This window comes from Ailuropoda melanoleuca, chromosome 3 (genome assembly GCF_002007445.2).
Source record: "Ailuropoda melanoleuca isolate Jingjing chromosome 3, ASM200744v2, whole genome shotgun sequence".
Taxonomy (NCBI): domain Eukaryota; kingdom Metazoa; phylum Chordata; class Mammalia; order Carnivora; family Ursidae; genus Ailuropoda; species Ailuropoda melanoleuca.
This window is the reverse complement of record NC_048220.1, coordinates 57,714,277-57,739,259: the sequence shown is the minus strand read 5'-3', so window position 1 is coordinate 57,739,259 and position 24,983 is coordinate 57,714,277. Positions and strand designations below refer to the sequence as shown.

The 24,983-nt window shown below is 38.6% G+C and overlaps 1 protein-coding gene across 3 annotated transcripts in view; it reads right to left on the bottom strand.

The window, feature by feature from the left end:
* Positions 1 to 20,689: 20,689 nt before the first annotated feature.
* VCAN (versican) overlaps positions 20,690 to 24,983 on the bottom strand; it is a 107,796-nt gene continuing 103,502 nt past the window's right edge. For all 3 annotated transcript variants that reach the window (XM_034656465.1, XM_019808441.2, XM_034656466.1), the window contains 2 exons: positions 21,967 to 22,149; positions 20,690 to 21,821 (listed from right to left, as the gene is read on the bottom strand). In XM_034656465.1, the coding sequence (XP_034512356.1) occupies positions 21,694 to 21,821; positions 21,967 to 22,149 (311 nt within the window). In that variant the 3' untranslated portion in view covers positions 20,690 to 21,693. The remainder of the gene's footprint in view (positions 21,822 to 21,966; positions 22,150 to 24,983) is intronic.

The window sequence follows — 24,983 nt, the reverse complement described above, 5'->3', positions numbered from 1 at the left end:
TTTGTCATATACTCAGTTATTATGTTTATTTTTATTGTGTGTCTATCCCCTTATAGGCCCTAAGCTCTATCAGGGCAGGAATTATGGGCATTTTTGTTTCTGTCTACTGATGCTTCCAAAATCACCTAGAACAGTGACTGAAACATTGTTCCTGCCTATCGTATATTCATATATATCTTGAATGAATGAACGTACACTCACATTTTGTTCCAGGAACCCAGAAATACTTTTAGGTCAGTTTTTAAAAATTGGTTTATTTATTTATTTATTTTTAGAGAGGAGGGAGAATGAAAGAGAGAGAGAGGAGGGAAAGAAAGAGAGAGAGAATCTTAAGCAGGCTCCATCCCCAGCACAGAGCCTGACGTGGGGCTTGATCTCAGGACCCAGAGTTCATGACCTGAGCCGAAATCAAGAGTCAGATACTTAACCACCTGAGCCCTCCAGGTGCCCCTAGGTCAATTTAGAACAATGAATTTAGGATTGGCCTATGTAAGCTTGACGGAGAACATAATTCTTCCTTTCCTGTCTTGTCATAATTCTCCCTTTGTTTCCAGCCCAATAATATCAGGTACTTCCCAGAGATCTCGATGAATGAGATTTTCACAAGTCAAGCCTTCCAAGCAACTTATTAACAAAAATACTTTAATGAAACTTTTAATCCAAGTTAGCACCTAAACGCTAGATGCTGATGTCAGGCCACTGTGGTTAACCTAGTAACTTTTGATATTCTGTTTACATCTTTTTAAAAAAAAATTTTTATTATACTTTTTTTTTAAATAAAGATTTTAATTTTTAATTATTTGAGAGAGAGAGACGGAGATAGCCAGAGAGAGCACAGGTGGGGAAGAGAGGAAGAAGCAGGCACCCTGCCAAGCAGGGAGCCCGACGTGGGGCTCCATCCCAGGACCCTGGGATCATGACCTGAGCCGAAGGCAGATGCTTAACCAACAGCATCACAGAAGCACCCCTGATATTCTGTTTATATCTAAAATTCAAATTATGTTATAAAAAAAACTCACTAGTTGATAGCATCCACTTGTATTAGAACTAGTTGTTCAGTCTAAATTAGATTTTTTCCATCCTTCCAGGGTATCATTATGTTCTTTATGCCTTATAAATATAATATTATAAATATAATAAAAAAATACGTTAAAAGTATCCATACACAACTTCTTGGAACCAGATTAGGTCTGAATGCAGAAACTGGCATCACATATCAGAACAATTACCAACAGCAAGGTCTTTTTGTTCTTTATTTTGATGACACAAAGGATTAAGTAACAAATAATTTTCTATGCTATAATAAAATTATCCGTTCTCAGCCTTTTAACTGACAGAGAAAATTTGTTTTGTTCTAAATGAGAATAGAAAGTATAAGTGCTAGTGGGTAACTTCATATCTAATTATCCACATCTTAGTCTGTAGAAAGGCAATTCCAGGACATTTAAGTCGAAATATTTTGCCTAGAAATCAATGTATTAGAAACCTGATTTTTCTATTGAAAGTACTTTTTTGTTTTGAGCCATATTCCACATTCCAAGTATAGATCTATCAGATACATGTCCACACCTATTCGATTTTAGCATTTAAATATATTTCCACGGTGGGAGGTAGGCGCACTCTTCTCACAACAAAAACTTTTTGTGTTGACTCTCAGAACAATTAAATTCTTGCAGAGATTAACTTAGTGTGTTTCATTTCTAGCACTAAAATTAGAAACAGTCTGTCTGGTTTAGGGAAAGATTAGTAAGAATTTTTCGAAGCACCATGTAGGGTCCAATCACGTATTGGATTTGGGGTCTCCCAGAAGTACCTACTCTGGGATCTTCCCTGGTTCTCCAACCAACCAGATCTGAAATAACAAAGATGAGTGCTTGAAAAAGAGCAGGGAGATGCTAAAGAGACCCTTCTAAGTTTGCATCCTTACAACTCCCAATATCATGCATGGTATCCCAAGATGAGAGCATACGACCTAGGTTTCAAGGATCTGGGGCACAAATGCAGAGGAAACACAATAACCTGCATGAATTGTCTTTATTGAGACGCGCTCCATTTGTTAAAGTCCATACAAAGTACAATCATTTGGAGCCATAAAAATCACAAATGTGTAATTATTTAGTTTCCACCAAGACAGAGAAACAAGCACCAGATTTACTCTTTGGTTTTAAACCACCACAAAATGACAAGAAGACAGATAGAATCTATAAGACAATGGTTGTCAGATGCTGAATGACGGGCAGCACAGACAACAGCCCCCGAGAGAAGAGAAACCAATGAGACAACTAAAAAGATGCCTTTCCACCTGTGTGGCTGAAAAGTGGAAATAATTCACCACCTCCAGGAAAATATTTTCAACCATTCTTCGTTTTTCAGAATATGTAAAAGAATCCATTTATTTCACAAATAGGCACTGAGTCCCTAGTATATAACAGTTATAGGCTTTCGGAGCCGGTAAGGAAGACAAGCAAGAAACAAGTAAACAATGAAATAAGTAACATACTTTCAGCTGACAAAGAGTCTAAAGTAAACAAGAAAACAGTAAATGATTCATAGGGACTGAGGACAAAGTATGTGCCTGTTTAGACATGATAATCCTAGAAGTCATTTTTAAGAGGTCATTTGAGCTGAGAGACCTGAAAAGTGAGGAGTGGAGAGCTAGAGAACAAACATTCTGGATATGGAAAACATGACATCGAAAACCCATGAGATGAGAATGAGACGGAGACAGAAGAGCAGAGTGAATGAAGGGAACCTGATAGAAAATGAATCCAGGGGCGCCTGGGTGGCACAGCGGTTGAGCGTCTGCCTTCGGCTCAGGGCGTGATCCCGGCGTTATGGGATCGAGCCCCACATCAGGCTCCTCCGCTGTGAGCCTGCTTCTTCCTATCCCACTTCCCCTGCTTGTGTTCCCTCTCTCGCTGGCTGTCTCTATCTTTGTCGAATAGATAAAAAATAAAAAATCTTTAAAAAAAAAAAAAAAAAAAGAAAATGAATCCAGAATGTCAGGCAAAAGCCAGCTCATGGAGGGCCTCAAGGCCCATGGAAAAAGCTTGGTATCTTATTCTAAGCCGATTTACTTTAAATCTAAGAATGTTTTGAGCAGGTGAATGACGTGATTAAATTTCAACAAAAAACAGTTCACCCTGACTTCTGGGTGGAGAATGGAATATACTGGGTTAAGAGTGAATTCAAAGAGCCAACATAGAAGGCAGTTTGAGGAACAGGGCAAGAAATGATGGTGGACCAGAGTGGCGGCTGTAGATGTGGGGAGAAGCAATTGAATTCAGAATACATGAGCAAATTTATATTAAAATATTTCCTACACTGCAGATACTGTTCTAAGTACTTCCATGCAATAGCTCATTTGATACTACTCCAACCACATGATGTGGGCACTAGAAATATCCCCATTTTACAGATGAGCAAACTAAGGCACAGAGTAATTAAGTAACTTGTCAAATATGACAGGCTTATTAAGAGGTAAGCCTGCATTTGACCTCAGGGGTCTGGCTCTAGAGCTCCAATCTCTTTACCATTACACGATGTTGTAGAACGTACAGGAACTGCCAAACTCTCACCTCAGCCACATTGGCTTTCTTGTGGTTTCTCAAAGATGTTTTTTTATTTTGATTCCCTGGGTTTGTTTTCTTTCCCTGAAACGCACCCCCACCAGACTTCATGTTCTGCTTCCCTCATTCCTTCTCATCCTTCACACTTCCCTCAGCTGTAATGTCACCTCCTTAGGGTAGACTTTCATCCTATCTCGAGTTCCCTCCCTCCACGGTTTCCCTTTTTATTTTACTACTGTGTTTCTGCCTTCATAATCTTTTACTACAATCTATAGTTTACATGTATTTGTGTTCTTATCCATCCAGTGTTTTTCTCCAACAACTGCATGACAAACTCCATGACACCAGGGACAATGCGTGTTTCATTACAGTATTTCTTGGCACCTAACACATTGTCAGAAACACAGCTGTCACTCAGTAAGCACTGAATGAAAAAAAAACAGAAAATGGAAACCTAGCTTTTGAGGAGACAGGTAATGAGGAATAGGGAGAAAGAGCATATTAAGAAACTGTTCTGTAAAACAGGTCACACATTGCTCACGTGTTCAGAAGAATCACATGTAAGGAGATAGTCGTTCTTTCATTCAACAAATATTATTGGCTACTTTACAAAGGCCAGGTGTCCTTGGGCCACTGGCGGTGAATGTAGTAGTAAACAAACCAGACAAAAACACCCTCCCTTCATGGACCGTACAATTTAGTGGGAGGTAATAAACAAAATCGGTAAGTAAATAATAGGCTAAAAATGAAAAATAAATCAAAGAAGGGGGGCAAGGAGTGTGGTACAAAGGAGTTGGGATTTCAAATAGATGTTCAGTGAAGTCTTCACTGAAAAGGTGACATTTTAATACAGATCTGAAGGAGAGGAGAGAACAAGCCAAGCAGGTATCTGAAGGCAGAGGGGTCCGGACAAACAAAAAAGCAAGTGTAAAGTGCTCAGGTGGGAATGGCCTCAGAATGCTTTAAGGAAGGGCAAGGAGGCCAGTATGGCTGGAGCTGACTGAACAGGAGGGAGAGCAGTAGAAAAAGGATAGTACAAAGACCCTACACAAATTTGGCCCATTTGTGGCTTCCTTTCTGAGAGATATGGGGAGCCACTGGAGGATATTCAATAGGGGAATGACATACTCTGATTTAGATCTTAACAGGGTCACTCCAGGTGCTCTGAGAAGATTAGACCAAAGTGGAGCCAGGATGGACCTGTGAGTCCAGATAGTAGGCTACTGCTTAATCCAGGCCAGAGATAACAGCAGCTGGGACCAGCATGGTAGCAATGGAGGTGCTAAGATAGGAAAGACAATAGAGAGAAGAGATAGAAGGGGAGAGCTGGAGTTTATATTTGGACATGTTAAGTTTGAGATGCCTATTAACATTCAAGTGGGGATGTAGGATGGGCAGTGGTCTATGTGGGTCTGGAATTCAAGGAAAACAATCAGGCTGAGTCATAAATATACACCTGACATTTACAGTCACAAGAGGCTGGAGGAGATTAACAAAAGAAAGTACATAAGCAGGAAAGAGGGACAGAGAGAGGGACAGCCAGCGAGAGAGGGAACACAGGCAGGGGGAGTGGGGGAGGAAGAAGTAGGCTCCCAGCAAAGCAGGGAGTCCGATGTGGGGCTCCATGCAGGGCTCGATCCCAGGATCCTGGGATCAGGCCCTGGGCAGAAGGAAGATGTTTAACGACTGAGCCACCCAGGCGCCCCTATAGGGGAAGTTTAAATGAATGATCAACTTGGTCAAATGTTACTGGCATAAAACACAACCATTGTGTCCTCCTTGGCCACGGTTCCTTTGGAAAACCTTGTCTTTATCAATTTTTTTGTTTGTTTTGTGTTTTTAAATACTAGAAAGATTTATCTATCTGTCTATCTATCATCTATCTATCTATCTATCTATCTATCTATCTATCTATCTATCTATGATAGCCAACAAGAAGGTCCGGGGCAGAAAGACATATTTTATCTATCTATATTCATAGCTACAAATCTTTACAACTCTGGAAGTTTTGTTTTCATTACAACTATAACTAGCCTTATAGATTGTTGCTCTTGTAGGAAATGAAATACCAGAAGTTAGGGTTCTAAAGCCTCCATAAGGATGTTAATGGTCTAGATTTGGATTTTGCTACCAATCCCCCAATGCAGATAGATGTCAGAGGAAGTTAGGGCTGTTACTTTCACAGAAGTATGGCGTATTTGTCCTGGAGAAGGGCACACTACAGAATTCTGGAATCTTTTCTGTAATTCCTAGACACATGTTTAGCAGTAGTGATTACTTGGACTATACTTTTAGAAATCTGCACATTTTTCCTGCTTTTCTACAAGCTGCATCATTATAAATGATGCCATGCAGGATCCAAGGTTTCAGATGGACAATTCCAGAAACAAAAATCCAGGAAGAAAATTTATAGATGCAGTTCTAGACATAGATAGATAATTTGTATTATATGCAAATATTTATTATATAACATAAAATATATTATTTATAGTTACATTTTCATTATATTTACTTCAATGTGTACATCCCATTGTTCTAATTAGACATTTTTCCATTTAGAAAACAATCAAGGGTAGGGTGCCTGGGTGGCTCAGTCAGTTAAGCATCTGAGTCTTGATTTTGGCTCAGGTCATGATCTCGGGGCTGTGAGATCAAGCCCCGTGTTGGGCTTTGCATTGGGCATGGAGCCTGCTTAAGATTCTCCCTTTCCTTCTGTCCCCCCCTCAAATTTTAGAAAACAATCAAGCGATCAAATTTTATAAGATAATAACATCCCATTTGAAACTAAAATCCAATTTCATATTCTTTTAAAAGAGTCACCATTTCTACTGAGGTTTGCGTTGGCAACATCAAAGTATTAATTCAGTAAAGAAGATTAAATATTAATACAAGTATGTGATAGATCATGTTCTTTACTTCTTGGATTCAGAGCTTTGTTCTGCTTTTTATTCCAAGTACATGAGGTGAGTGCAGATAAACTAAAATTAAACATAATTTTAAATAAAATGAATTTAAAATAAATGAAAATAGATATATTAGCATGCCCTAATTAATGCCAAATGACAAAAAATACTTTTTGCAGGCTAACTTGAAATGAGCTTTTTGAACCCATGTTAATTATCTGTAGTCTCAATTTTATTTTTAACCACTAACTGCTGGGGCTGACTTCAATTGGCTTCATTTGTGTTTTAAATAATTAGTATTTAATAATGTATCATGCATTACAGGGATATTCACAGAAAACCCAAGTTTCAATTACCTGCCACTTCAAATTACATCCTCCCAGTAATTAGCTTCTGCCACATAACCCGTAATGGAACAGACCAGAGTTAATAGAAAGTAGGAGCAAAGCTATATAGCCAGTTTAGCATGAGTAGATTTCAAAATGAAGCAATTTGTGTACCTTTTAATGTATTTCTCTGCAGGAATTAAAAAGCTGTCTGGCTAACCTTTCTGAGTCTCCCTCATTTGTAATAAAAGAGATAATAATGAAGATAGTATCTGCCTCGTAGGGATTACTTATTCACCTATCCAGAGAGAGGCATATAGTTTCGATGTCAGGATTTCATCAGCTCTAGTACACAGTATTATATTCAGAATAAAATCTGAAGTCCTCATGTGACTTGTGGGGCCTTTTATCAAGGGTTCTCAAACCTGACTGGACAGTAGGATCAGCCTGGAGGAGGGGGGTGTGTGGGTTGGGGGTGGGGGAGGTGTCAGACCTGATTCTGTGAGAACAGGGTATGGGCTGCTGGGAAGGCTGGAGAGGGCTGGAGGGGCCTCGCCTCAGTATGATTTTTAAGTATGCCAGGTGTGGGCAGGTTTGAGAACCCCTGTCCTACATGATCGTGTCCAGAACCACATTGCCTGCAAACTTAGAAGAAATGCCAAGTTATCAGACCCCACACTAGACCAACTGAATTAGAAGCTGAGAGTGGGGCGCAATGACCTGTGTTTTAATAAACACTCTGACAGATTTTGATATGCACTAAAGGGTGAGAACCAGCGCTCCGAGCTCTTGCCATCCCAAGTGCGTTTTACCTTCCTTCTGGCAACACGAGCACCGCCCGGGAGCTTGTTGGACATGGAGAATCTCAGACCGATCCCAGGCCTCCTGAAGCCAAATCTGCATTGGAACAAAATCCCCAGATGATAGGTAGGCACATTAACTTTTGAGGAGCGCTACTCTGACATGGTTCTCAACCTTGGCTGCAAATTGGAAGCATGTGAAGGAGCTGTAAAAATTACAGATGCTGGTAAGCTGAGCAGGGAGCTCCTGGTTCTCCCGTTTCCTACTTCCATCATTATGGAATAAGCTCCCATTGTAAGAAGGGCCCTACTCCAACTAAATGCTTTGGGCTTTATCCACCCCCTTTTCACTAGAACAGCCTCACTACAGCTGAAATTACTAAAATAGACAACTCTTGTTTCTGTCTCTGCTCAGAGGGCTTCACCGCATCCCTAGTTCCCAAAGCAGCCTCCGGTTGTTTCTGGGTGTCTCGACACTCCCATTAATGCCATGGTATGTTCCCTGAAGCCCACACTGTGCCAGAGCCACCCGACTTGCCCTGCCCTTCTCCCCCTATGGGTCACATGTTGTCCCTGCTAGCTTACAGCCGTAGCACTGCATAAGCCTTGGTTTCAGAGTCTCTTAAAAAAAAAAAAAAGTTCCTCAGCTTCAGGGGTAGGCATAGACGGGGTAGGTCCCTGCCCTCCCACTTCCTCACCGGGAGCAGAAACGAAAAACCTTTCCCTTCGTTTTCAGCGAAATGGCAATCCCCCATAGCCATGTACATGATTTCCGTCCGCGAACTGTCTCTTCGGGGTGTATCAGGCACCACCAGATCAGGTCGTGGTCGGAGCAGCTGCATTCTGTGAGCACACTGCGCGCTACAGGAATCAGGGCTCAAGAGGCCCCTTACAGAATCGGAGAGGCTGGAGCCCCAGTTTCTACACGTGCCGATCTCAGGCAGATCTGCTTCCTGCTGCACCTCATGTGCCTGTGGTCTGACGATCCCTCCTCCCCCGCACCCTCTGCGGAGTTAGCTTAGGGTCTTTCCATGGGGTTCCAGATACGCTGGGGGCTTTCCCATCCACTTGGAGTATAAGTACACAATTCCCAACTCCCAAGCAAGGAACTGGCAGACGAAAATACAGAAAGTTCGGCCAAAATGTTCTTTGGCACCATGTCAGTACATTGTAAATCAACTTACAAGACGGCAGACAGGATTTAAAAGAAATATTTGAGGCAATGTTTTCAACAAGGTCCTTATTTACCACAGAATTATTACAAACCACGTGTTGCTTGAAAACAAATCTTCCATCCTACACTCAAACATTTATGTTCACTCTGAACTCACAGGCTATTTCTAGTTTCCAGCAAAGTTTGTTTTGCTCCAAAATGTCTAATCCTGAAGGAGATAATACATATTTTCAGTGTGTCAGTATAGATGTAGGATGTTCTCAAATCATTTCTGGAAAGCTGGAAATTTTCAAACTGAATTTTCAGGAGCAACTACTGAAAACCAGAAGTAATTTGTTCTATTGTCATAATAATGTAATAAAGTCTAAAACGAATCGAAGATAGTCAAGAGAATTGTTTCTGGGTTATAGTCCCTGCTCAAAAAATATCTGTTGGATAAACGAAAAAATTGGTGTACAAATGAATGAATTTCTGCTTTTACGTTGGCAGCCTAAACCTAAAGATATTTCTAAGGGTTCTGAAAACTTGGAGCACATTATTTTCCTAATTATTTTTGTTACATTTTCTTTGAAAGTAAAAAGTTGGATATTTGATCTCTATTTTCACTTTAAAAATTCGCATATTCACATACTCACTAAACATTCTCAGGACACACGGTAGAAGGTTATCAGTACTTCACTATTGTGCATGCTGTGGGCTATACTTGCAAATTTCCTCCAATACTTTCTTGGTCTCTGGGATCAAGTTAAAAGGCTGTATGGAGATTTGCCCACATCTTCCTGGAAAGCAAATTCTGGTTCTGTTCTAATGACAAATATTTCCTTAGGTTAAATAGGCAAGATTGAAAGTCACAACGTACTAACCTCCAGCAAGAAATGGCACCGATATTCACTCTGACAACATAGGCTTATGTAGACGTGAATTGCACCTATATTTTTCTAAACATTCATTTCTGTGATATTCTAGAAATCCCAATAGTCCACATAATCCTCATCTGCTAAACCATTCAGCCACTAACCTTAGCTGGACAACAACCGTGGATGGCATATTCCCGGAGCAGAATGGTGAGAGACAGAGAGACAAACAGCTTCACACTTTTCTTCTTTTGTCCTCAGCTACTGGTTAATAGAACTGCTCGATGAATAAAACATAAGTTCTTCATGGCACCTGTGACAAGGAGGTAATGAGTTCCTGTCTTAGTTTCAGCGTGGTTTATTAACATCATCCCATTGACCTTTATTTCAGCAGGCTCCCCCGCTCTATGTAAGGAGTAAAAACCAAATGTATTAATGATCTCCAGAGTCCGACTTTCTGGGGGTACACTAAGTGTCCTGGGGCTGTCACTGTAACCTCCCTGTAACTGTTTCCCCATCAGTAAATAGGAATGACAATAACATCAATGTGAATATTAAGGAAGGTGGTTTAGTCATCCACTTAATAAATGTTTATCGAGGGCCCACCGCATGCCAGGCACTATGCAGTGATGATCAAGACAGAAAAGAAAGTCCCTGTACTCACGAAGCTTGCGTTCTTGTGAGAAGAAACAGATGGAAATACACTTAGGAGAGTGACTGGCACTCAATGAATAGTAGCTTCTGCTCTTAGTTATTGAGCACTCTTCGGGGCCCTGAGGGTTAAAAATAGTGATCTCAAGCAAAAACTCTCTTGAACCTTTTCTTTCCTAGTTCTGCTTTTCTGCATTTTCCAACACATTTACAATGAGCACTGGTTACATAGGTAGTATTAACAACAACAACAAAAGAGCAATAACAACATTTAACGAATACCTCATGGTGTCTACTGGAGAGAGTTATGGTTCTGGTAATGATTCCATGAACGTTCATGGCCCAGGCTCTTTTCAGCCCAGATGCACACTTTCCAGCCCATTCATTCTGTGACTTCAGCTTCTCTCATCCTTTGGTCTAGTCTCTATCCTGAACCTCTTTGTGGATGGACAGGACTGTTGTTTTTGTGTGTTCAAACCTGAATTTAATAAAAAAACAAAACAAAACCAAAAAAACCAAAAAGCCCCCTCCAAATTTTTTCCCAAGCAACTGTTTGCTCCATGGCTGGTGACCTTCAACTATTTCTTGGTTCTTCAGAGGAACTGTCTTCTCTCTTTAGCACAAATACTTTGCAGCGTCTCTGTTCTCTCTGACTGCAGGTGCTAAATGTTATAACTAATATTTTCCTTCTACCTTTCTTCATCAAAGCATCACCAAATCCCAACACCTTCTTTCTAATGACATGTATTGGCTCTACCTAAATTAGTACAACGTCTAAAATCCCAGCAAATGATCTTCCTTTCCTAAATCCTTTTCCAAAACCATGATATTGTTGTGTTACTCTCATTCTGCAGGAATTGCTAGGCTATTTATTTTGCTGGGTTACCTTCTTCCTTGCTTCTGACGTTCATTTTTAACTTCCCAAATTACTCTTTTGTCCTATATATCCTTATATAAAATAAAAGCATCTGTTAATTTCCATCACATTTTAAGACGAAAAGACAAATTTAAAAGTCAAAAGTATTGCTGCATAGTAAGCACTGAAGATATTACTTTTAAGAAAGCCTATGTCATACAATCCCGATCAAAATACCGAGGACATTTTTCAAAGAACTGGAACAAATAGTCCTTAAATTTGTATGGAACCAGAAAAGGCCCCGAATCTCCAAGGAACTGTTGAAAAGGAAAAACAAAGCTGGGGGCATCACAATGCCGGATTTCGAGCTGTACTACAAAGCTGTGATCACAAAGACAGCATGGTACTGGCACAAAAACAGACACATCGACCAATGGAACAGAATAGAGAACCCAGAAATGGACCCTCGGCTCTTTGGGCAACTAATCTTTGATAAAGCAGGAAAAAACATCCGGTGGAAAAAAGACAGTCTCTTCAATAAATGGTGCTGGGAAAATTGGACAGCTACATGCAAAAGAATGAAACTTGACCACTCTCTCACACCATACACAAAAATAAACTCCAAATGGATGAAAGACCTCAATGTGAGACAGGAATCCATCAAAATTCTAGAGGAGAACATAGGCAACAACTTCTATGACATCGGCCAGAGCAACCTTTTTCACGACACATCTCCAAAGGCAAGAGAAATAAAAGATAAAATGAACTTATGGGACTTTATCAGGATAAAGAGCTTCTGCACAGCCAAGGAAACAGTCAAAAAAACTAAGAGACAGCCCACGGAATGGGAGAATATATTTGCAAAGGACACCACAGATAAAGGACTGGTATCCAAGATCTACAAAGAACTTCTCAAACTCAATACACGAGAAACAAATAAACAAATCATAAAATGGGCAGAAGATATGAACAGACACTTTTCCAATGAAGACATACAAATGGCTAACAGACACATGAAAAAATGTTCAAAATCATTAGCCATCAGGGAAATTCAAATCAAAACCACACTGAGATACCACCTTACGCCAGTTAGAATGGCAAAGATAGACAAGGCAAGAAACAACAATTGTTGGAGAGGATGTGGAGAAAGGGGATCCCTCCTACATTGTTGGTGGGAATGCAAGTTGGTACAGCCACTCTGGAAAACAGTGTGGAGGTCCCTTAAAAAGTTAAAAATTGAACTACCCTATGACCCAGCCATTGCACTACTGGGTGTTTACCCCAAAGATACAGACGTAGTAAAGAGAAGGGCCATATGCACCCCAATGTTCATAGCTGCATTGTCCACAATAGCCAAATCATGGAAGGAGCCGAGATGCCCTTCAACAGATGACTGGATTAAGAAGCTGTGGTCCATATATACAATGGAATATTACTCAGCTATCAGAAAGAACGAATTCTCAACATTTGCTGCAACATGGACGGCACTGGAGGAGATAATGCTAAGTGAAATAAGTCAAGCAGAGAAAGACAATTATCATATGATTTCTCTCATCTATGGAACATAAGAACTAGGATGATCGGTAGGGGAAGAAAGGGATAAAGAAAAGGGGGGTAATCAGAAGGGGGAATGAAACATGAGAGACTATGGACTATGAGAAACAAACTGAAGACTTCAGAGGGGAGGGGGTGGGGGAATGGGATAGACTGGTGATGGGTAGTAAGGAGGGCACGTATTGCATGGTGCACTGGGTGTTATACGCAACTCATGAAGCATCAAACTTTACATCGGAATCTGGGGATGTACTGTATGGTGATTAACATAATATAATAAAAAAAAAAGAAAGCCTATGTCATACAGATGTTGCTAAATTTAGGTTTAAAAAAATGCAATATACCTAAGAACACATGGTACTTGACAAAAACAAAAAAATTTTAGCAGTCTCCTTTCCCCAAACGTTCCTGGCACACTGGTCTGTTTCATAAATCCACCTTGCATGTCAATCTGACCCTAGCAAGTCTGATATCATGCATCTGACGGCAGAGCACGTGGCCAACTAGGACTGGGGTTGATTTCTCCCTAGCCCTCCCCAGCAAGGGAGTGGCCAGCCCATCCCTTCCTTATGAAAAGGTCAGTTAAGTCTTAAAACTATGCTGAGGACTTGAGGAAACATCAAGATTTCTACCATAGTCAAACAACACTTAAAACTGTGTACTTTCCTGGACTACTTCCAGAGTTTATATGCTGCTCCGCTTATTTCCATTAGAGGTTTCTCTGACTTTCAGCACATCTACCACCAGATTGCTTCCCTCTGTTGAAGAAGGAAGCCCTTCTACCAATAATTTTCCACTCGTTGGAATTAAGACCCCAGAGAAAATAAACAGAATATTTGTTAAAGTTTACTCTAAAAATGCAACATTTTGTAGAAGAAGAAAATAACATCAACTTTTTAATGCAGAGCAGCTCAGCTCCTTCATTTTACCAATTCATTCTAAACCAGGAGCTTGTCCTTAAACTTGTAGAACTCAAGGACCTACTGGAATGGGTCCTCCAAAAACAAAGGGGGAAAAAGTCTTCTCTGAAAGATAAAGGCATGCCTCCATCCAGAGAAACAAAATGGGCTGGCAGCTTGAAAATAACCTCCCTCCTCTACTCTTCCCACTTTCTCCTTATATGGACATACTGATTAAAAAATAGTGGCGTTTTAGCCTCAGAGAAAGTTGTTATGCACATGTGCAACTTGACTCCTACTCTTTTCTTCACTCCTAATTGTAAGACAAGCATTGAAAACCAAACTTGCTCATGATTCCAAGCTAAGGAGTGTCATACTTTATTTCGGAAATTTAAGGCAGAGAACATAACCTCAGGACCAACCAGTTGCCATGTGGCTATGTTTATGCACAGCTGAGGCACAGAAATGACTGGCAGTTGCAACAATTGCATGGTTAGTGTTCAGTGGTTGCAAGGAAGGAACTAAAGATAGAACCACATAAAAGCACAGAATAGGAAGAAACCCAAAGGAACCGACAGATAGTCTTCCAGACTATAATGCAGCATGCCCATCCTATGATTGATATGAACTGGGTTACTTCCAGAATTTCTCTAAAGAAATGCATCTAAAACACTCTGCCAATCAGGAATCAACTAGGAAACAGATGGCACAATCAAACTGCATAAGTTAAAGACAGTTTAATGAAGGAACTATTTATAAAGGTGGGCAGCTTAAGGAAATCACAATTGGTAGTGCAGTACTCCTGGGCCAATAGTGGTGAGGTCTTACTGCTTCAGTCCTGAAGGGTCAAGAAGAGAGAACAGTTGGGAACCAGGTGGCAGGGAGGGCTATGTGGAGATGGGGCTGTTGTAGAAGCTAATGACTTTATTGTAGGGATAGGGCAGCCTATGGCAATTCCACAGCACCGGGAAGAAGCCAAGAGGAAACCCACACTGATGTCAGCCTTCTCTTTCCCTGTGATCACCTACCTTTGCTCCCCATGGCTGAACACGATAGGAACAGTCTGCACAGAGTCTCATGGGGCACAAAGCAAGAGAAGAAGGGTACAGAGCATATCTGGAGGGGCAAACTAAGTCAGATAGCATTTCCGGTCTTCCATTTCTGCCTTGTACACAACTGGTACAAGGGGAGTCTGACTTTTGATCAGAGACTGAACAGGAAGCCACACTGATCTAATAGAAAAAAAAAAACACCTTAAATTTAATGATTGATTTACTTCAGATTTTCATCAATTTCTCCTTCTTCTTTGCACATAATAACCTAGAACAGGGTTTTTTGTTTTGTTTTTCCCAAAGCATTTTGCTATGCATGTGAAATTAGATTTTATTTTGTAGGTCATAGATTCTGAAGAATTCTGAGCTGGAGAATGCCAAGCTCTGATTTGCATATTTGAAAGAATACCCTATAGTATTTAAAAGATTAGTTCGAAAGTGATGCATCTAGAGATAGTAATACTATCTGAGATATTGAGGACAGTTGGGAGAAAGAGGAGGCGATGGATGTGAGAAACTTGGAGTAACAGAATTCCATCCTTGAATACGAACATTAAATTATGAGTGTAGAATGACTCTTAGACTCCTAGTTTTTTGTTTTTGTTTTTTTTTTTTTAAACATGTAGATGGTAGCGGAGAGGTGGATACTGATTCAGTTTGGGACATATGGGGCTTAATATGCCTACAAAATCCAACCAAGTGGATACACACCCATCACACAAAAGAAAGAGATATGTAAGCTACCATAATGTAGGAAGTAGTTAAGGCCATGGTTATGAGTAGAATCAGGAAAAGAGGGAGGGCAGCACAAAGAGGTGGCCAAGAATGGGAGCTTTGTCAACAGTATTTTGAGAAATCAGACCTCTCCCTGTTTTAGTGCCATTGCAAATCTTTCCCATGACTGTAAGCCCCAAGGACAGATTCTTGGCCTGTCTTGTTTCTCTCCAAGATCTAGCCCAGTGCCTGGAAGGTGGTTAAGTGCTCGCTACATATTACTGAATGGTGGGTTCAGTTTGGCTGATGGGCACAGGAGAGGGTGATCTGATCTAGGAACTGGGTTTATTCAGAGATTAATTCACTCCCAAGGATTCTCCCACCTCTGCCTTTTTTAGGGCTCCCCACTGAATCTGAAGCTCCTTTCCCTGACTCTGATGCTGGGAAGTTATGATATATTCTTCTTTGCTTCTATTTTTCTGTTTTTAAATTTGTCATCAGAATGATTCATTGAGTAACATAGCTTTTAATTCCTGCATTTCAGAATTTGTTTCAGGTCTATCCTTTAAGAAGTAAATATTTTTAATCACGCTGTTTTATTCATTTTTTTTTTCCTGTAGAGAAAGTTTATCTCACTTTTTTCTTGTAAAATCAGAGGTCCATTCAAAGTTTGGATAGAAATCATCACCAGACTGATAGGACACATGCTCATAAATATAATAGACCATGTACCCCAAATCACAAGTACTTTAAGAACTGTGTATCTTAAAGCAGTGGTCTCCAAACCAGGGTTGCTTACCCTGGGAGTTCCCCAAGACCTCCCAGGGGTACATGTGCACACAAAGGAAAGCAATTTCCAGAACTTCAAGTCTTATCTGACCTCTTGCCTAAGACTCAGTTGCCTGAGAAGGTGTCTGTGGTGGAGGCTCTTTGTTCTGCTTTTGCATCTTCTTAATCAGTTCTCATGAACTTCAGAATGGATCTGAATCATCTGGAATGCTTGTGGAAACCAGGTTGCTCTCCCATTACCAACATTTCTAATTCAGTAGGGCAGGGTAGGGTCTGAGGATTTGCATTTCTTTTAAGTTTCTAGGTGATGCCAAGGGTGTTGTTTCAGGAACAAACTTTGAGAACCAAAGGCTTCAGACAATTGGCCTTTTCCCACTTTATAAAAAACCACCACCATATCAAACACACTTCTCATCCATCCTGAGTCTTAGGATGCATTTCCATGGAATGAGAAAAACTATGAGCAAACAGGACAAATAAAAATTAATTATTCTGATGATAGTGTACAAATCAAATCATTTTTAAGGCAGGTGTTTACAAAAAAATTAAGAAAGACTTCGACCTCGTTGAGATGTCAGCTGAAAGGTAGTTGAAAATAACTTTCAACAGAATGCTATGGGATTTTTGGCAAATAATTCAGAAAGAGGTAAAAAAAAAAACTGAGTAGCATTGCGTATCAAACTATGATTTCCATCATTTCCTTGTATGTGAACAAGTTTTCTCGGTGTTTAAATCTGTAAAAACAAAATAGGAGCAGAATTGAAGCTAAGCCATGACACATTTCCAGTTTTTAAGTAATATTTACTCACAGAAATGTGAATTGGGAAAAATAACTCTAATCATCTCACTGAGATATGTTTCTCTTTTTTTAAGATTTTATTTATTTCAGAGAGCAAGAGTGAGAGCGGGAGAACATGAGCAGGGGGAGGGGCAACGGAAAGGGGTAGAGGGAGAGGGAGAAGCAGTTTCCCAGCTGAGCAGGGAGCCAAAAGCCCTTAGATCCCAGCACCCTGAGCCAAAGGCAGATGCTTAACCCACTGACCCACCCAAGCACCTCCTGAGATAAAGTTCTAAAAAAATTTTACAGTTTGCATAATTATCTTTCAAGTTTTGTAATAATGTAATATTGTTTTGGTCAATTGTATAATCAATAAATTTACAATGATAATTCAATACGGGAAAAGATTTTAAACTTTTACACCTTTATGTTCACAAGAAAAATTAATTTTCAACTTTTAAATATAAATTTTGATGTATATATGTTTGATAGCTAAATCAGTAGAAGACTTTCAGGCATATAAATGTATAATGTTTGTCTAAAATTCCATGGGGAAAATGGAAATAAAAAAAACAAGTCTAAAAATAAAAAAAAAAGTATAAAATGGCTGACTGTTAAAAAAGTCTTTTTCTCCAAGCATTTTTAAAATGGATAATAGTAGGTATGAAACCACTATGGTATTTAGATTCCACTGAATATATTTAAAAGAGTAATGTTACTTGTTTATTTTAGAACAGCAATATTTAAAATATGCCAAATATAACATTCTTTACAACTGTTTGACTTTATGATGAAAAATGTTTTTGTTGACAACTTTGTGATGGTAATATAAGTTTGAAAATTTTATTTTAGAATAAACACTACAAAAAATCATTTAAGACTTCCTCTTTAAGGCAGTAAACTTTTAATCTTCAGCAGGGATCATTTGATAGGCTCAGACAGAACTCTGAATTAAATTTTAATTAAAACCCAAGCTTTGCTTATTCTGTAAACACCTCAACAAAAACCATTTCTGTTCTTGTTTGGCATTCGCTTTCTTGTCCAGCTGGGACCCAAACATACAGAAATGAGTAATAACGGGAAAAGATTATACAATCTTGAATGACTCACTCAAAGACCTTTATAAACTTTCTATTTAGACTTGTTTTAGAAAAGAATCATTTTCCTGAATTCTGGTTTGTTTAGCAAATGGAAATTGCAGCTTAGAAAAAAAAAAGCCCAAATATCAGTACAAAAACATTGCTGTGGGCATTTTTCTTCAAAAACCATTTCACTGCATTTGTAATATTAGGAAACACAAAAAGAAACACATTAAAACACATTGACATCATCGAGTCTTTTGCTACTTGATGATAACATCTTTGCCTTTTTCTAATATATATGTTGTCTTGTAGGTTGTTTTCTTGGGAGACATTCATGCTCAGGTTATGTGCAAAATCTACTCTGAAAATTTTTGCAACCTATTACGTTTTTTTCCGTCCATTTCCAAACTCCCTAACTTCACTTTCCATGATATATGACTTCCGTACAATTAGCTCTCAAGGCTAGCCCAGCTCCTCTTTCCTGTACTGTATTGAAAATTCACCTAAGATTAGCAAAGGTCTATTTGCTATCACACTAAGATGATATATCCCTCCCTCTACAATCTCTTACGTCTTTTCCATTTTAGCTACTCTGGAAGACTACCTCTTCTCAGTAGCCCCCAGTGGTAGGGGTACATTCTTCCACCTGATATGCAACCTAGCCTTTAGAAACAGAAAACCCCCTCGGGGTGACTTTGAGTGCTGCAAGCCTCCTTAAACTTCTCACTCTGATCCAGTATTCTGGGTATTGGAACATGCCACAGACTCCATTACTTGCACCTAGATCAATAAAAATTTGCTTGATGGGTTTATAAACATCTAATAAGAGTATATATGCACAAGTAATGAAAATTCTTGTCCACTCCCTTGGGTAATCCCTGTTTAAAGCTCTGGGTAAAAGATACGGCAGACTGGATTGCACGTTATAAGGACAAGCTCAGCAAGGAAAAGAATCTCTTCTGCATCTATTCATACCCAACTTCCCCTATGTTTTTGACATTCCAAGAAAGAAACCGCAAAATAATTTTCAACTCACCTTTGTCCTTTCTGTTATCTTCCAACCTTAGAACATATCGTGGATTTGTTTTTCCAAATGAACCGTAAATATACTGAATAGAATGGGCTGTAAAAGAATCCCCTTGGGAAGCGTCCAGTATAAAAACTTTATGTGGGCAGAGACCTGTCTAGCTCATTCACTGCTGAATTTCCAGGGCCTAGGACAGTGCCTGACCACATAACATAGTAAGTACTCAATAAATAGGGATTGAATCAAACATTAAGGAATGGATGGAAAACTGGGTAGATAGAAATGATGTTTTTGACATCTTCTAATCACTTTTTAGATAGAGTCTTCTAGTCAGTAAATTAACCTCCTAAATGCATAACAATTGGAACATAATATTTTGTATTTTTCTTGAGGATATCATGCAGGCTCTGGAGATCAACTGCATCGACTACAAACTAATTATGTGACTTTGGACGAAGGACTTGAGTTTTCTACAGCTGATCTCTCATTAATCAGACAGTGACGGCACCTCCCTCACAGGCCTGTCGGGAGATGTACACATAAAGCCCTTGGTCTGGTTCAAAGGAAACATTCTGTAATGTGAGGTATTGCTTTTCCTATTGCATGCTTCTTTCACACGTGACATTAATGCCTAATCGTGTAGATGTAAACACTATCGGAATTACTCTATTTTTGCAGGTACATATATAATCACTTCTCTGCTAGCCACAAAATCATTTCATCCAAGCCAGCAGCTTGAACTTTGTGATGGAACTAGAACGTAAAAAATGTCGGTGCACATTAGCATTTCGAGTTGTAAATAACCAGACCAGTCACAGTATAGTAAAAGAAGGACTTTAGGTTTCTTTGGTGAAACAAAAAGCAGGTATAAAAAGTTACAAAGGTTTTAGATTTTCATTCACAAAAAAAAAAAAAAAACCCAACAGTCATTCACATTTTACACTATACACGTTATAATATAAATACAGGAATGTATTATGTGCATTGTAATGAAAGAGAAAAATTGAAACCTAAGAGGTCAACACAGTGTTGTTCTGTGCTCTGAACACTCGGAGGTGGGCTATACTTAGCGCAGCAACCAAGGGAACTTGCTCGAAGACGCTGATGATGGTGGGAGCTACTGTTGTTCCTTCCAAGCCAAAGGAGGTTTCATGAAAACAAATCCGTGTTGGGTCTGCTCCTTTTGCATTTTACTTGTTGTCTACTCTTCTCAAGATTGTTCTAACTGAAATTAGGGAAAGACTCCTAAATGCCTTCTTTCCATTACAGGGTTTTCCTTAAACATTATGTTAGGTGGATAACGATTCAAATTCATCTTCAGCAGTCACTTTATTCAAATAAAGGGGGAAACCACAGTAGGAAGAGATAGGGAGAAACGTCAACATGTACACACCACCTAACAGGAAGAAATACCCACGCTCTGTCTGCAGCTCCTTGCTTAGAATGGGCAAACACCACTTGCTGAAAGCTATACATTTTCCACTCTTCTCATAATAAACATCGAATGCGTTCTATCCATCACATTATTTCATCAGGGACAAAATACCTAGATTATATGGTCCCAAATGGTGTGGGGGAAGCATAAAGGCTAACACTCAAAAATAACTAGCATAGTAGGTCAATTTTCAGGTTTGGGGGAAAATAACATCCAATAAATTAAATCAGTATGGCTTACTTCATTTATTTATGTATGCTTCACAACTGCAGCATTCATACATGAACATTCAAAACTTTATAAAAGATTAAAATGGTTATATATACAAAATTTCTTTCTTTGAATGTGTGTTGTTGTTTTAACCATCCCCCACCCTCCAGAACCCTTAGGTCTATATCCATTTGAAATGTGTTGATCTGAAACCTTGCAAGTTAGTGTTATGAAAGCCATTAAAAAGGAGACCTGGTTGAGTTAATAATTAGCACTTTGACCCCTAAAAAATGCTCCTGGTCCTAGAAAAGTCCTCCATTCAGGCCTTTCTTGTAAGTGAAGAAAAAGGAATGCAGCAAAGAAGAGTTCCACGGTGCAGTCCCTAGTTCTGTGGGGATCCTGTCAGCCAGGCTCAGCGTCACATGGAAGCAAACGGCACTTATGGCTGACATGGCGCCGTGACCTACAAGACCTTGTGTTTGTTAGTTGTCCAGGAAAAGCCGTCCTCAGTCTTGCTGACAAAGGGCAAGTGAAACCATTTCCAGCCTAAACAAACTACAAAAAGCAGCCGAACCAATGATTAAAGACCTCTGAGGCTCCATAATCATCATTAAATATGCCCAAACTCTGTGTGACTTTTTATTTTATATACAGGATTAAAATCAACATTAAATCATCTTATTTACATTGCCATTGGTGCTGAAATGGAGCTTTTTAAATAGTACAGTAGGCTGGTATACATTATAAAATGGTCTGCACTGGAGGCAAATAGAAAACTAAAGAAATTAGATAGGCTGGAAACGGTTACTTTCTGCCCTCATTTTCTTTCATTTTGTTAGCTTTCTTTTTGAATGCCAATACTTTCATTTAAAACGTTTTGGGAGCACAGCAACCCCAAATGACTGGACGGTGGTCCAAAAATCCAAACCAACTGATAATACTTCTCAAGGTGATAGGAAAGGCACAGGAAGTTAGGACTTTGGCTGAAATGATGAAAACACATGTTCGCCATTTTAGGGATCAGCGCCTGGACTCCTGCCACCTCCGGCTCCAACGGTGATCATGTTTTGACGTATTTATTGAAGTGTCCTTTGCTGATGAGGAATTTTTAAAGTATTTCTTAGAGTAAGTCCTTTGGTATGCAGACGCTACATGGAAGGAAAGAAAGAAAGAAAGAAAACACAACAATATTACTTGCTCCATACCCTAAACTACCAATACCATAGCCGTAAAATGAGGGTGTCTAGTAGTTGTTATAGCACGGTTGTCCATTCTTTCTAAAGGACCACTTACGGTTCATGCAGGTAATTTTAGGCATAGCCCATCTTCCATTTCCTAGGCAACGGATAGTTGGAAGGTGGCGTTGAATGAAACCATCTTTGCAGTGATATCTAATCAGGGAGTTGATTTCATAACGAGGTTTCATCTTTCCAAAGGTCTTGGCATTTTCTACAACAGGAGGCTGGCCGCAAGCAACTAAAGAAAAGTAAAGTGGGTTATTGCCAATAAGGTAAATATTTCTATTAGTATGAATCTTTTTTTTTCTCTTTCCCTTTTTCTGCTACCCAACCAAGAGCCCTCATCAAAGGAAATCATTTAGAACTAAAGAATTGAAATTTTTCAAGAGAAATACTAAATACTGAGGCTCTGGGCCTAGTTTAAATCTCAGATTATATCACCTGCAGTCGTGTTTTATTAAAAATCATTGAGCTAAATGATCATATATTCAACTATCCATCTGGAAGGGTCACTTTTTGAAAAATTCCAAATTATAAAGCACCTGTCTCGTGCCAACATGTGGCTTGTCGGTATTGTCTCCATCAGCATCCTGAAGTTTGTATTTATTACCCACCTTCAACTGGAACAATAATGGATATGTGACAATTAACTATCACAGTCACCTCCCTGAAAAAACTTACAATCTATAACAACATTGTAGTTTTAAAATATGGATAAAATAAATGTGGACAAAACATAGATTCCTAAGTATAAAGAAAATATCTCTGGTTCCCTTTATGTTTATTTTCCCTGTCTGTCTTCTGCCTGGAAACAGGGGGAAAGTCAAGACCTAGTATTCATGCCTCAGTTTTGTAATTAACTTATAAATATAAATTTCAACTCTTCAGAAGGGTAAATAAAGGTAAATCTTGGAATATATAACCATCATTTTAAATTTACAATGAGAAATTCTGAATATCAACAAACCTAGCAATGTAGAAATAATAGTAAAGAAATAGCAGTAAAAGAAAACTTGCAATTTTGAAATTCAAAAACCTGGGAAAATTGATTCAACTGAATTTGTATTAACTTACAGTTTCATTCAACATTAGTGTGCTTGTTTTAAATGATATACTTCAATAATTAACTTTTATTAAGTGACTGTGTTTTGCTCTATGTCTCTAATAAAAATATAACTTAACTTCAATATGATTTCCCTAAATGGCACATCCTTTCCATAGTTTACTTTGAGAATTCTGAATCATAAAGCCCATGTCATACACTCTCATGAAATGATGCAAATCTTCAACAGGACAACGATTACCAGAAATCTTGGTACCAAGATGTCTGGATGTCAACATCCTAATATCAAAAGTTTACAAACATTAAATTTATTTACATAGTCAGAAGGCTGTTTACAACCATATTCTTTTGCAATGACAAATGTGGTTTCACTTAAATATTTTGTTCCTCTAATTTGCTTCTGCCTGACAAAACAGCTTGGAACATTTTGACCTCGTGACAAAGTTATCTTTAAAGAAACACAATACGAGCATATCTTTTTATTCACGTAAGAGATTGTCACTCAGACATAACCTAAAAATAGATTATGAAGTCATACTACCTATAACTAAGAAATTAGAAATATTTGTGCATGTGAATATTTGATCTTCACAAATTCCTATAAGATAAACTGCAATTTCTATAAAAATATGTCATTTTCAACTACCCTATGTATATGGATCAATGATAACTCCAATCTGGAATATCTATAGCCTATACTGGTCCAGATATTAGCAAGTATCAGATAGAATGAAACCAAAGAGATACAGAAAGTTAAAAACTATCAATAAGATAAATCATTTATACTTTATTCTGTGCTATGCCAACAAATTAAAAGTTGTCATTATCAATGTATAGATTTCTTCCAAAATGATATATGAAGACTTATAATAAAGCTAAAATAATCCAATGAGTGCGGTATTGGGAAGGACAGGCAAATAGACCAGAAATAGATCCACGCATACATGCTCGATACTTGACAGAAACCACATGGCGAAATAGTGGGGGAAAGGTAGTTCTTTCACTTGGACAACTTGGTGTTATTATGGATAAAAATGTACTTGGTTCCCTACTTCAGAGAATACATGGGAAATCAATTCTAGATGGTTTAAATATAAAAATAAAAAGGCAAAAACTTTAAAACATTTAGAAAACAATATAGAATATCTTTCTGACTTTAGGGTAGGTAAAAAAAACAAAAAGGTTTGAACCATAAAGGAAAATGCAACAAAATGGAGAATTCTGTTCATCAATAAATACCACGGTATAAAAGTAAAAACAATGTACAAACTGGGAGAAGATATATGCAACATATATAATTGTCAAAGGATTACTAACCAGGATATTAAAAGGATGCTAATAAATCATCATATAAAAGAAAAGCAATCAATTTTTAAAAATAAGGAATAGATATGAACAGAAACTGTACAAAAGAGCTATAAGTGAATGACATGTGAGCATATGAAATGATATTCAGGGAAAAGTATCCAAGAAAATGCAAATGAAATCACAAGAGATAACATTTTATACCCATTAGATTGGCAAAAATCTTAAAATCCAATATTATCAATTGTTAGAGAAGATGTGGAGTAACAGGACCTCTCACATACTGCTGGTGGGAGTGCAAATTGGTACAACTACTTCGGAAAACAAGACAGCATATTTTAGTAGATTTGATGGTAAAAGTATCCTATGACTCAGCGATGTCACTCCTGGAAAAACACCCCACGGGAGCTCCCAAAGGCCCGCTAGGAACAGGTTCAAGACTGTTGATTGAAACAGGGCTTATAATAGCAAAAACATCCAAAATAACCCAAATGTTTACTGACAGGAGAATTGGTAAATAAACTATTATAGAGTTAGGGATACATAAAACACTATAAGCAGCAAAGTGAAGAAATACAGCTGAATGTATCAACATGGATAAATCTCACAAACGATGCTGAACAAAAAAAGCAAGTCACAAAATACATACAAAATGATTCTACTTGAAGCTCAAAAATGTGCAAAACGAAATAATTTGCTGTTTA